This window comes from Branchiostoma belcheri, unplaced genomic scaffold (genome assembly GCF_001625305.1).
Source record: "Branchiostoma belcheri isolate BF01 breed outbred unplaced genomic scaffold, Haploidv18h27 scaffold70, whole genome shotgun sequence".
Taxonomy (NCBI): domain Eukaryota; kingdom Metazoa; phylum Chordata; class Leptocardii; order Amphioxiformes; family Branchiostomatidae; genus Branchiostoma; species Branchiostoma belcheri.
This window is the reverse complement of record NW_017804354.1, coordinates 1,580,784-1,594,645: the sequence shown is the minus strand read 5'-3', so window position 1 is coordinate 1,594,645 and position 13,862 is coordinate 1,580,784. Positions and strand designations below refer to the sequence as shown.

General features: G+C 41.1%; 2 protein-coding genes across 2 annotated transcripts in view; one reads left to right on the top strand and one right to left on the bottom strand.

Moving 5' to 3' along the window:
* Window positions 1–3,442, bottom strand: part of LOC109484813 — a 9,869-nt gene extending 6,427 nt beyond the window's left edge. Inside the window, exons 1-2 of the mRNA XM_019788174.1 lie at window positions 3,244–3,442; window positions 2,746–2,937 (exon numbers count right to left, since the gene is read on the bottom strand). Coding sequence (XP_019643733.1) covers window positions 2,746–2,884 — 139 coding nt within the window. The 5' untranslated portion in view covers window positions 2,885–2,937; window positions 3,244–3,442. The remainder of the gene's footprint in view (window positions 1–2,745; window positions 2,938–3,243) is intronic.
* Window positions 3,443–8,236: 4,794 nt separating this feature from the next.
* LOC109484848 (claudin-11-like) lies at window positions 8,237–13,406 on the top strand. The gene is made up of 3 exons (XM_019788202.1): window positions 8,237–8,501; window positions 12,330–12,485; window positions 13,207–13,406. Exons 1-3 carry the CDS (start codon window positions 8,324–8,326, stop codon window positions 13,404–13,406), a joined length of 534 nt encoding a protein of 177 aa, XP_019643761.1. The 5' UTR covers window positions 8,237–8,323.
* Window positions 13,407–13,862: the final 456 nt, after the last annotated feature.

Sequence of the window (13,862 nt, the reverse complement as noted above, 5' to 3'; positions counted from 1 at the left end):
ATTCTTCTTGCTGATTGGCTGTTGGATTTGATTGGATTAACTCAATTAACACCTGTTCAAAGCCATTCCATTTTGACAGTATGAACTCAAGTGTTTTGGTAGGTACAGCACAGGCCACGAAATACGCATCGATTTTCGAGGGACGTTCTGCGGGAGAGTGCAGGACGCTGTGCGGGACTTCCCTCGGGAGAGTGCGGGACGTCCTCCGGGAGAGTGCGATACGTTCTGCGGGAGAGTGCGGTACGTCCAGCGGGAGAGTGCGGTACGTTCTGCGGGAGAGTGCGGTACGTCCAGCGGGAGAGTGCGGTACGTCCAGCGGGAGAGTGCGGTACGTTCTGCGGGAGAGTGCGGTACGTTCTGCGGGAGAGTGGGGGACGTTCTGCGGGAGAATGCGCAGACCTTTCGCAGAACTAGTACTGGTAATGGGAAACGCCACTGCAAAACTCCTGAGTAAGAAATCTTTCGCGAGATTTCGGTCGTTAATGAGCAGCCATTGTATTTTGAGATTTACATGACACTTATTCCACCTCATTTTTCACGTATTTGTTGACAATTTGTGGACAATACGGGGATTATCAGCGCGGCGGGTCGGCCGTGGGCGATTGATGTTTACTATTTGATACTTTGATATTTGATACCGATTCTTGTGATTCCAATAAACAGTTCACCTAACTAGGTACGAACTAGTTGGAAGAATGATAGGTGCATTGAAAATCTGAAACACTGAAAATCTTACTCAAAAACTGCCAGACATTTTGCTCTTCTCTGTTGGAACAACGCAAGCGGGAGGTCAATGACCTACGCCCCGCGAGTAAACAAAAAGTTAGAAACGCGGTGAAACGCGTAGTAATTAAATCACACCTAGTAGCTCGGTTGGTAACGCGCAGGGCGGCAATTCCAGGCATTGCAAGTTCGAACCTCGGTATATCGAATATTTTTTAACCATTTTAACATTCTTAACAATTTTAACATTTTTTAAAATTTCAACATTTTTAACAATTTTAACATTTTTAACAATTTTAACATTTTTAATAATTTTAACATTTTTAATAATTTTAACATTTTTAATAATTTTACATTTTAACAATTTTAACATTTAATTTTGACATTTTTTTAAATATCTGTTGTTTTGTGTTTAACATTCAAACTCAAGACTGTCAATAACTTAGAATGTTAGTCTTTTGTATTTTTCCAACATACTGGTACATCTGTGGACGTTGCAAAGTGCTAGGCTAGGGTTATGGCTGCAGTCAAACCTGAAGTGAAACAAACAGATCAGCGAATCAACCAAGAAGGGCAGCAAACGCTTGTTCATGCTGCGAAAGTTGAGAGCTTTCTGCCTCCCTGTAGCGGACTTAGTAACTGTATACTGCGGTTTTATTAGACCTGTATTGCGCATCGGTATGGCACCACAGTCTATCCCACCAACAGGCAGCAACTATCGAACAAGTACAAAAACGTGCCTGTCGCACCATCCTTGGAAAGAACTATACTGACTATGCCTCAGCTCTACAACAGTGTGGTCTTGAGACACTGGAGAACAGGAGAGTCAACCTGTGCCGTAAGTTTGCAGTCAGCATGGAGAAGTCAGAGAGAACTGCTGACCTGCTACCTCCAACCCGGGGACAGTCAACCCGACGTGAACTCAGACACTCTACAAAACGGGCTCTCCCTACCACACGTACAACAAGATGTTACAACAGCCCTTTACCATCCCTCTTAAGGCTGTTGAACGAATCGAAATGATATTACTCTTAAATTTGTAAATGTCTCTAATATATTTTGTGAAACTTGTATATGGAATGTAAATGTAATTTTGATATTTAAGATGCAAATGTGAGCAAAATTTGAATCTAGTTATGCTAAATGTGTGTAATATGTTGACTGTGCAGTCGTTAATGTTTTTTAAAAGAAATGATGTACATCTCTGAACGCAATTCAGCTTCTGTTGCAATGTTCGTGATTTTAGCAGAAACCATTTTTAATTGATTGATTGATTGATTGATTGATTGATTGATACAAACCAAAATTACTTTGATGTTGTCACAAAAGTATGGAACTGTCAAGAGAGAAGGAATACGGTGCTCTTCCAGGGTAAAGAATCTACAGAGGTATTACCAGTCACTAGTAGCAAGAGATTGACCACTTTGAATGATGAAGATGAGGACGAATCATATGAAGTACTATTATAGCTAGTACAGAAATTCTACTGCTTTACTTTACTTTCTTTCACTCTGTACATGCAATTAGGTCACCGGCATGATTTTAAAAATAAATGATAATCATAGTATATGTATAGGTTATTCAATGTATGGTTTCATAGTGTGTGTGCTTGTAAATAAGGCCATGTTGATTTGATTATATGGATGACATCTGTGCGCGCATCGGTTTTCGTTCATTTCCAAACTAAGTTTACGACAATCATACAAAACATCTGGAAACTAAGCAAACATACTTCCCGATTTTTTTTCACTAGACCACTGGAACACAAGCGGGAGCTCTCTAGAATTAATTATGTTATGGATGGACTAAATATATCCTTCATTTTGAGCAGGCCCAATTTATTTCCTACTGATCTAGATTGAAGAAATAGGTCAACCGAAAGAGAGATTAGTTATTGATTAGTCTAATAGTCTTTGAAAAATACCTTTATAGAGTGAATAATTCGCCAGTTTAGCTAGTTATAGAGTTACACATACATGGTATACATTCTGTTGCCAGATTAAATCACATGTACGTTCTCACCGTTTGGGCAGGTGTAAGGGGTGAGGGAAGGGACGTTGAATTCGTAACGTGCGTCATAACACTCTGGCGGCGGGATGGGGCTGCAGACTGCCATCTCTCCCCCGCTCGTACAGTTACACTGCTCTAGGTTCACGTACATCGTCTGGCCTTCTGGGATAGGTGGGCCTCCGTGTGGATTGTGGCAGTTCGGACCTGAAGAGAATTAGTTATCTCGGTGCTACACCTAAATATCATCTCCTAGGCATTAACTTCATATGTGTTGCTGCGTGTAATCGATCGATCAATCAATGTACACAAAATGTACACACAGGGCGACAGGTTTGATAATATGTGTGATTTTGGTGACAGTAAGGCTGCAAACAGATCACAAAAAGGTAACAGGTATACCGTGACGTCACACATGCAAACAACAGTATTGCGTAAAATATGAAGATTTGGCGGAGCTTTGCGCGGAGTCATGAAATTCGTACCACGTCATCACGTGATCTACATTCTTACCGTTTGGGCACACGTAACCAGTACCACTAGAGCAGCAAGGATCGAATACCGCAACTGCGTGATAACAGGATGGGTGACAGCGATCATCGTCCCACTCCCTCCGAACACAATAGAGCTATGTAGCATTAAAAAGTAAGGAAAAACAAACACATTTCATGGGCATAACTAGAAAATGACATTGTTAATCATCATATACCAAGTTACTATGATTTACCTTATGTTGGATATAAATTGACCCCTGTTGGGGAATCTTTGTTACACGTTTATATTGTTTATTTACTTAAACATTTTACATTGCTTATTTACTTCAAATTTACCTCGACAGAAGACAATCTGACTTACATTGCGAAAAAATGCCCGAACTGCTTAATTCATTGATAATGTTCTCTGATGATATGACAATATGCCACCCACACACCCCACACCCCACACACACGCCTTATTTTCTGAGCACTAATATCTAGTAGACACACAAACAGCAACACTCAAAACGATACCTGCTACTTTTTTTATTCCAACGTGTAATCGCAAGAGGTGTTGGGGACACACTCAATTTTTTGAAGTTATATTAATGACAATACAATACTCATCTTTACCTAAGCGGAGTGAGGATAGTCGAGTTAAGTGCCTTTTCCAAGGACACAACGTCGGTAGCATGTCAGGACTCGAACTCGGGACCTCTTCGTCCCGAGTCGACCACTCTGCCGTTAAGCCTCCTAATTTAACAAAATACTTTCTAATCACAGCTTACGTGTCCAGTAGTACTGTCGCAGAAAGCACCCGTAAAGCACTGAGTACGTGGTATAGTCTTAAAAATGGGGTATTGCGTCCCGCACCCTGGGTGTGCCGTCGTTGTTACCGGCGTCACCACTTCAAACTGGCGCTACGGTCTGTCAGCTTCTCCCAAACAGGAGGACAGCAGAACAGCGCACAGGGCACCGACAACTAGAGACCCCATATCTGGTGACTACGAAAAGGTAAGGGCATGCTTGAGGGCACCGGTGCTGCACCTAATATATCTAATAATCTATAACAAAAAGGTTTTTGCGTCGGTCACAAACTTTTGAATACGTAACGCTATACAACTCTGACGAACGTTTTCTATAGTTCTGTGTTCTTAGGGTGCTCACATAACATGGTACTTGATTCATAACAGCATTTTTGAACACGATGACATTCAACTTGATCTGTAATTAAAGTATGAGACCAATGAAATACTATAATCATGAGAAGGATCACCAATAGACTAGAATGATTCCTAAAAAAAAAACAATCCTCTTCTTCCTTGCACAATAGTGTCAATTGCTTGAAAATATCTCTAGACCCAAAGATACAAACACGTTTAGCTTACGGCGTTATTGGAGTGTATGTCTGTTCCATGACTTTCGGCTTTCTTTTTCTTCCTTGATGGACATTCCTATTTTCACGGTTGATAGGACAAAGAAAAATGTTTTCACAGATTCTGTCATAAAGTTTTTAATTGTCAGCCTATCGAGTTACATTGCAAAGAGAAACTTAAAGCTGTAAAATTTGATGGGATGGCACATTTATGATACAAGATTCAACTGTAATTGACAACACCAGCAAAAATTGGACTCACCCATTTTTTTTACTGTACCACTTCAGTCTTTGTCAACGAATGAGCAATCTACCGCTTCCGTGACGCCACACAGATAACACGCGTGACTCCGTGAGCAGTAGATCATAGTTTTCAGAAAGTTCGTGGCGCCCTCCGTCCCTGTTGAGAGATGGTTGTAATGCCCTGATGTAGATGGCCTCCTTAATCCCTCGTGCGAAAAAGTCTGACTCATACTTTATCCAATGAGACTGAATGTCCAGGCAATTCAATATGTTTATGTTGTGAGACTTCCGAACAAGACGAGCTACATGTAGGTCGTGTGTGTTCTGAACCTAGCCTTGAGAGATCTTTCAGTCTCTCCAATATATGTTTCTTTACATGGTCCCTCCCATCTGAGTTCTGTCCTTGACACTGTATGTGGTAAACTACCCCACATTTATTCTCCTTTTGTGTTTTGCCCAGTATATTCCGGAGACGAGGGGTGCCAGAAACTTTCTGCAACCTCTACTGCTCACGGAGTCGCGTATTATCTGCGTGACGTCACAGAAGCGGTGGATTGCTCATTCCTTGACAAAGACTGAGTTGTACAGTCGAAAATTTGGGTGAGTCAATTTTTTTTGGTCTTCGCAATTACAGTTCAATCTTGCTCATAATAACTTCTACCAACACAGATAAACTTTCAAGATAGGATTTCACAGTTGTTGCTTGGGGCCCAATTTCGGAACGATAGCAAAAACTAAACGTTTATTGCATAAGGTTCTCGCGCTTTTCCAACAGTTGTGTAAAAGTCCAGATCTTTGATTTAACAACCCTCACTGTAGTAATTTTATTGTCCTTACTATCTATCACCCAAATAACAAAAGAGGGTGGGGTTGTGTGGAATAACACACACATGCACAGATTGTTCGGTCTGGAACCAAGGGGTCCCGGGTAAGAATCCTGCTATGTCACTAACCTTGTGCCCCTGGGAAAGACACTTTACATGACTTTCGTCACTTGAAAAATTAGTATATCTATTGTTCGTTCATTCGTTTCAGTGCCCTCCTCGTAAAAATCAGTTGAAAAACGTCGTCGGTGTGTCGTCATTATGTATTGTGTTGTTGGAATCAAAAGAACAACAGGAGATAAGTGTTTTGCAATCCTTTGTGAAGTACAGTTTATGTTTTAAAATATTGTAGCAACTTATCTGCAAAAACTATCCTAGATATGTATAACTAACGGGCTAAATGTTAAAACAATGACCATTTTTTAATATAAAATGAATGCAAACTTTACACTAGTAACACTGGCTGCAATTTTTTTATTTAAACATTGTAACAATTGTGGTTCTAACTATATCTGTATGGTGTAGCACCAGGTCTGAAATTCGTCTTCAGTGTGAATTTATCGGCTCCTAGATTGTCAACATTCTGAACAGAAAGGGGAAGATCACTTGTAAAATCCGCGTCGTGGTATGTCTAAGTATGACAACAAATCACGCTTTTGTGGTCAGTTAAGCATTTAAAATTTAAAGCTTTTCTCAGTCATAACCTAAAAAATATTAACGTTCGAAAGCCTTCGTCAAATGACCTGATTAGCTCTATGTGTAAAAATGAATTTTCAAAAAAAATCTCACTACATGGAGTTACTTTCTTAGCTGTTAAAATATACCCAAAGTGAAATGCGCCACGCCCGTGTCACACATTCACGAATTTGACCTCCCGAACACTGCACAACTTCTCCCAAACAGTGACCAATCTGACCGAAGACCAGCCAACCACAGCCGACCTACTCCTAACCATGGTTGGAAGAAGCCGAACAGTGTTTGGCTCCAGCCAAATGTTTTAAAATGATTAAAACATTCAGTTTGTTACGTTTTGAAGTATTCCGGATGGCATTGATACCAGATTAGTATTTCTTTACGTTTTGTTTCTTGTATCATTTGTATGTTTTTGTGTCCAGGGCCCCGCTGCAAAGCAGTGCTTAGTCACTGATAGGGCCACCCTGGCTAAAGAAAAGAGAACATTTATTCATCAACACAGTACAGGATTGTCTGGACAATTACTGTATTTGAATGATAAGTTCAATAAAATTACCAACAGGATGTGATAAATATAAATTGGCGCACCTGATCTGAAATAGCCGGGTAGTTTTGCCGTAGGGGGTGTTATTATCCCGTACCCTCTCCTTATTTCTAACGTTACTTTTTTTTATCATGATAGACACATTTGGTAACTTAATTTAATTGTTTTGCTTTGCCGCGGCCGAGCGAGTAACCCAATATTCCCATACTAGTATATGCTAGCTGGGCCGTGGAGACCACATTTCTTCTTTTTTTTTGTCATAGTTTAATGACACAAAGTCATTCTAAATATATCCGAACTTCACTTTAATATAAATGATTTTAACTATAAATTACGTTCTAGCGTTCTCTCTTTGTGGATACACAACTATCACGTGATTCTATGAAAATAATGAAAAACAAAAGCGCGAGTGTCTATAAGCTAGCCAAGGACCACCCACAAACAGACTATGATTTAAGCTGCAGGTTTCGACCCGAAGGCGCGTTAACAGGGCACAGGTGTACCCTGGTCCCGAACTAAAATATGTTTTAACAACAGGGCGAACATGTACAGATTTGACCAAATATGATTTAAACAAAGAGGCATTCAACAAGCGAACACTAGGGTCGAGACTGTTCAATAACTGGATTGAATTTGGTATAAAAGATTTTTGAAAACAAGTAGAATTGCAGAATAGCGCTTGGAAATTGCGTTTGTTGCGAAGGTGGTATGATTCAGAGACCTCGGGTGGGATTAGATCAGTTACGTACTTACGAGCTTGGCCATGGACAATTTTATGAAGTAAAACAAGAGAGTGGACATAACGTCGATCAGTTAATTTTTCCCACCCAAGCTCCTGTAAAAGAGAAAAATACGATGATCCCCTAGCGGCGCCAGACACCGTAAGGGAGCATTCGTGTTGCCGGCATTAAATTGCGGTGTGTGTGTGTGTGGTTCTGTGTGTGTGTGTGTGTGTGTGCGCGCATGTGTGTTGGCAGCTCACGAACCGTTTTTTTTTAACGGTGTCGCTCAATGCAAGGCCATTGGCCACTTGGTACATTGATACATGGTTTGGCATAGAATGATTTATATATTTTTTTGCATTACAGCAATTTTTTCTGGGTTATGAGAGAGAGAGAGGCAAAATAAAAAGATGTAATTCCACTGTCCTTGCAGGAAATAAACAGAAAGAAACGCCAACAATATATAATAATTCCAGTCACGTTTGTTTTTAGTCGATCAGCACCTACCAACGAATTCGACCAATCACGAGCCTAGTTTCGATCACGTGCTTAGATACGATGACGTAACGGACCGAACAAAGACTTATTTCCGCCGCTCCTCTCCAGTTTGTCTCATTTCCAGCCTCTCATTTCGTGACCCTGTCGGTCGACGCCTTTCTGAAGCGTCATAACTGATCTTATCGAGACGTAAAACCTGACCACAACACTGTGGCAAGATGAACCGTCTTCTGGTCGGTGGAATCGGCTGCTCTTTTCTCGGGCTGGTGGTGTTTGTGGTGGGGATAGCGACGACCGCCTGGCTGTCGGCAGCCCAGGGCGGGGCTGGAGCAGAGATGGGATTGTGGAAGACGTGCTTTACTAACTTGGGAGTGACAATCTGCGCAGCCTATCCGGGTAAGAGAAAAAAACAACTTATGTCCAAACATTTTATCGGGGGCAAGACGAGTCTATGACCCCATTCCCACTGGGATAGAATTGTCTCTAGTACAGTTAACTTGTTCACTGCATCAAAGTAAAAGACGAAACAATATAAATCAGAACCTTATATTGCCTCCTCATTTCATGTTCTGCCATCCAGGTTCTAACATGACAACAGACATCTTTGCCAAATTTCGGCATGTTGACCACTTTCAGACAGGAACAAAATTTCTTTTTTTTCCTAAATCAGGCGAAAACTAATGCGTGCGCTGATGTCATCCATAAAATTTGCTTGCTGTGGCCTTAATCCTCACATCGGAATATTATGACCATGTCTTGACATGTAATGATTAGTCTGAGACAGCGCTGAACATGTCACCTTTACCCTAAAATGTATATGTAGATGGACACTTGTTGGTAGACTAATTTTCTGCGTAAAATGTCAGTCTATCTGAGCAAGAAGGTAAATCTACAAAATTATTTTATACCTATTTTCGGCTTTGGAGCATTGTGTCCAATGAATTATGTGTTGGCAACTTGGAAAATGGCATACGTATACAAAATCCCCTTTAAAATGTGCTTGGGGATCGTTTACTGCGTACGCATGGATGCATGAAGTAGGGCGTAGGGTGATGGCTAACAATCAGCTACTTTGTAGCCCGTCAATCACTCAAAACAGTTCCTTTCCTGTTGAAAAGAATCCCTCACTATGCATTAACATAACTTGATATCATTACCATGTTGTCAGGTTGTAATTGGCAAATCCCGCAAATTTCAAAATCAGGCGAAAATGAATGCGATCGCTGATGTCATCCATAAACATTACTTGCTGTGGTCTTAGGGAGAACAATTGGCCGGGGGCAAATTTCAGGTCATTCGGACTTAATATCAATATACCCAAAGTAAAATGCGCCACGCCCGTGTCACACATTCACGAATTTGACCTCCCGAACACTGCACAACTTCTGCCAAACTGTGACCGATCTGACCGAAGACCAGCCAACCACAGCCAACCTACTCCTAACCATGGTTGGAAGAAGCCGAACAGTGTTTGGCTCCGGCCAAATGTTTTAAAATGATTAAAGCATTCAGTTTGTTACGTTTTGAAGTATTTCGATTGGCATTGAAACCAGATTAGTATTTCTGTATGCTTTGCCACATTGTTTCTTGTATCATTTGTATGTTTTTATGTGTCCAGAACCCCCGCTGTTAAGCAGTGCTTAGTCACTGATAGGGCCACCCTGGCTAAATTAAAAAAAACAAAAAAAAAACAGAACATTTATTCACCAACACAGTACAGGATTGTCTTGACAATTACTGTATTTGAATGATAAGTTCAATAAAATTACCAACAGGATGTGATGGATATAAATTGGCACACCCGATCTTGAAATAGCCGGGTAGTTTTGCCGCAGGGGGTGTTATTATTCCGTACCCTCCCCTTATTTCTAACGTTACTTTTATTTATCATGATAGCCACATTTGGTAACTTAATTTAATTGTTTGGCTTTGCCGCGGCCGAGCGAATAACCCAATATCCCCATATCCCCATACTAGTATATGCTAGCTGGGCCGTGGAGACCACATTTCTTTTTTTTGCATAGTTTAATGACACAAAGTCATTCTAAATATATCCGAACTTCACTTTAATATAAATGATTTTAACTATAAATTACGTCCTAGCGTTCTCTCTTTGTGGATACACAACTATCACGTGATTCTATGAAAATAATGAAAAACAAAAGCGCGAGTGTCTATAAGCTAGCCAAGGACCACCCACAAACAGACTATGATTTAAGCTGCAGGTTCCGACCCGAAGGCGCGTTAACAGGGCACAGGTGTACCCTGGTCCCGAACTAAAATATGTTTTAACAACAGGGCGAACATGTACAGATTTGACCAAATATGATTTAAACAAAGAGGCGTTCAACAAGCGAACACTAGGGTCGAGACGGTTCAATAACTGGATTGAATTTGGCATAAAAGATTTTTGAAAACAAATATAATTGCAGAATAGTGCTTGTAAATTGCGTTTGTTGCGAAGGTGGTATGATTCAGAGACCTCGGGTGGGATTAGATCAGTTACGTACTTACGAGCTTGGCCATGGACAATTTTATGAAGTAAAACAAGAGAGTGGACATAACGTCGATCAGTTAATTTTTCCCACCCAAGTTCCTGTAAAAGAGAAAAATACGATGATCCCCTAGCGGCGCCAAACACCGCAAGGGAGCATTCGTGTTGCCGGCATGAAATTGCGGTGTGTGTGTGTGTGTGTGTGTGTGTGTGTGTGTGTGTGTGTGTGTGTGTGTCTGTGTGTGAGGCAAAAAAAAAAAGATGTAATCCCACTGTCCTTGAAGGAAATAAACAGAAAGAAACGCCAACAATATATAATAATTCCTATACGGGTAAGAGAAAAAACAACTTATGTCCAAACCGTTTATCGGGGGCAAGACGAGTCTATGACTCCATTCCTACTAGGATAGAATTGTCCGGATCGAGTCGATCAGTGCAGCATATGTGTGAATGCATCTCCCGTATCTCTAGTACAGTTAACCTGTTCACTGCATCAAAGTAAAAGACAACACAATATAAATCAGAACCTTGTCCTTCCTCCTTACTTCATGTTTATCTGCCATCCACGTTCCCACATGACAACAGACATCTTTGCCAAATTTAGTCATGTTGACCACTTTCAGACAGGAACAAAATTTCTTTTTTTCCTAAATCAGGCGAAAACTAATGCGTGCGCTGATGTCATCCATAAAATTTGCTTGCTGCGGCCTTAATCCTCACATCGGAATATTATGACCATGTCTTCACATGTAATGATTAGTCTGAGACAGCGCTAAACATGTCACCTTTACCCTAAAATGTATATGTAGATGGACACTTGTTGGTAGACTAATTTTCTGCGTAAAATGTCAGTCTATCTGAGCAAGCATCTACAAAATTCTTTTATAACTATTTTCGGTTTTGGACCATTGTGTCCAATAAATTATGTGTTGGCAACTTGGAAAATGGCATAAGTATACCAAATCCCCTTTAAAATGTGCTTGGGGATCGTTTACTGCGTGCGCATGGATGCATGAAGTAGGGCGTAGGGTGATGGCTAACAATCAGCTACTTTGTAGCCCGTCAATCACTCAAACTCGTTCCAATTGGCCGGGGGCAAATTTCAGGTCATTCGGACTTAATATTAGGGCACAGGAGCCAAAAATTTACACAGCTTTAAAGTGGCATTGTATATCATTCTGTAGACATTTGTCCAAGGTATCCCAATACCAAATTTCAGGTCATTAGTTTTTTTAGTACAGGGCTCCCGATCCCAAAATATATAATTTTTTGCCTAAAAATGGCCTAAAAACCAAATAAAACAATTTTAAAGGCCTGTTTAAAAAAATTGTCTGGGGGTATTTGCCCACTCTATCTAGCTCCATGCTAAATTCCAGATCATTCGGCTGAAGAAAGGCAGAGTTAAATCTTCAAAGAAATGGCAGGAGGAGGAGAAACATGAGGGAAAACAATACATTTCTCATTTTTTTCTGGACTAGAATCTTTTCTGCAAATCAGAAAAAAATGAAGCGGGCGAATCCGTGAACCAACAAATTTACAGCATAAACTATATGTATTACAACGTACAATTCCTCTCGCAGTTGTAGATGTAGATGTATGAACGTACATATGGAGCTAATGATACACCGTTTGTCTAATTCCATTTTGTTTCTGTTCTACCTAATAAATTTCGAAAACTAGGAAATGTATCATGACTACAATTATAGAGAATACCGTGTTGTGTTCTGTAGATATCAGTCGGCTGCCCGCTACTGTCCATGCCTCCCGTGCCTTTGCCGTGATCGGAGTACTGCTGCTCATCCCCGGTCTAGCTCTGGCCTGCTTCACCCTGAAAAAGAACTCCAACAACGCCAAGACGATCGGTGGTGGTATGATTATTTTTGCAGGTACGTTTGATATCGTTTCTATATTTCACTGCATACCGAGGTTTGGATGAAATATATTTTTCCCTTTGTATTTCAGTTCATACCAATGTATGAAAGGTTTTTTTTTCCTCTTCTTCATCTTCTTCGTGATTTGATAATTTAAAAATAGTTTTACCAAGGAGGTTGTACTGCATAACCCCCCGATAAATTCGGCTAGTGTTAACTATCAGGACTCAGTCTGCAGCTGCTGTTCAGGGAGGTGCAAGATCAAATTTCAACCTCCCTGGTCTGTCATACGGCTAGGACACTGCAGATTTTCTTGATTTTAACAAGGGGGAGAAATCTTGATGGAATCGGCCAGTTTGCCATTGATGTCGACAGCATGTCATCAGTCTTTGTGCCATGCAGAAAAATGGCGCCGATTGTGGCACTTTGGGTCAATAATGGCGCAGTCTATATTGTAAAATGGGTGGAACGTTTGATGCGGATTTTTCGTTCTCTGTTTTGTCTTCTCCCCATGCTTTTTGTATAAGAGGGCTACTTGTCCAAGAAGACCACTCTTCCTAGGTCCCATGGGCGGTCATCTTAGACGAGTTTGACTGCATATATGGGTTAAATAATTATATAAAATATTGCTCTAGAGGTACGGCAATAACCATTAACCCATATACAAACAAGCTTCAGAAAATTGCTCCTCTAATACAATGGTCTTCTTATATTGCTGCCTTTAATCTTCCAACAGGGTTTTGTGGCATCATCGCCGCCGTTGCCTTTACCGGCTACGCCGTGAATCGCGTCCACACTCCGGGCGTGCCGGTGCCGTTTGGCTACTCCTTCTACCTGACCTGGGTACAGGCGGTCTTCACGATCTTGGGAGGAGTCGTCATCATATGTTCCGGGCGCGGGGACGCCGAGGAAGATGAGCTTCCCATGGTCCGCTAGGGAGTCCTGTAAAGAGGCATTTTGTTAGCCTCTGTCAGGCTTCGGGAGGCGGCTGGAAAGAGTAGAAATCGGCCAAATAGAGATATAACATGCCAGGGGAGTTGGTCTGCACTTAGTTGCTGCAAACTGTTCTCTAAGCGCGGACCAACTCCCCTGGTATGTTATATCTCTATTTGGCCGATTTCTACTCTTTCCAACCGCCTTCCGAAGCCTGGTAGAGGCTAACATTTATTTTGTCACAACAAACTGTGCTATTTGGGTACCTGGGTGTGATTGTCCTTTTCTCAACATATTTGTCAAATTTCTGACATTTATGCTCGTCCCTAAACCAGCTCACCCGAGGCGCTCTCATTTTGTTGTACCACCACAAACTAGCAGAATGAAAACAAATTAAACATGGCTGACGGCTGTGTCTCCTGATTTTAAATACACTCGTAAGGCACCTCCACTTCCTCA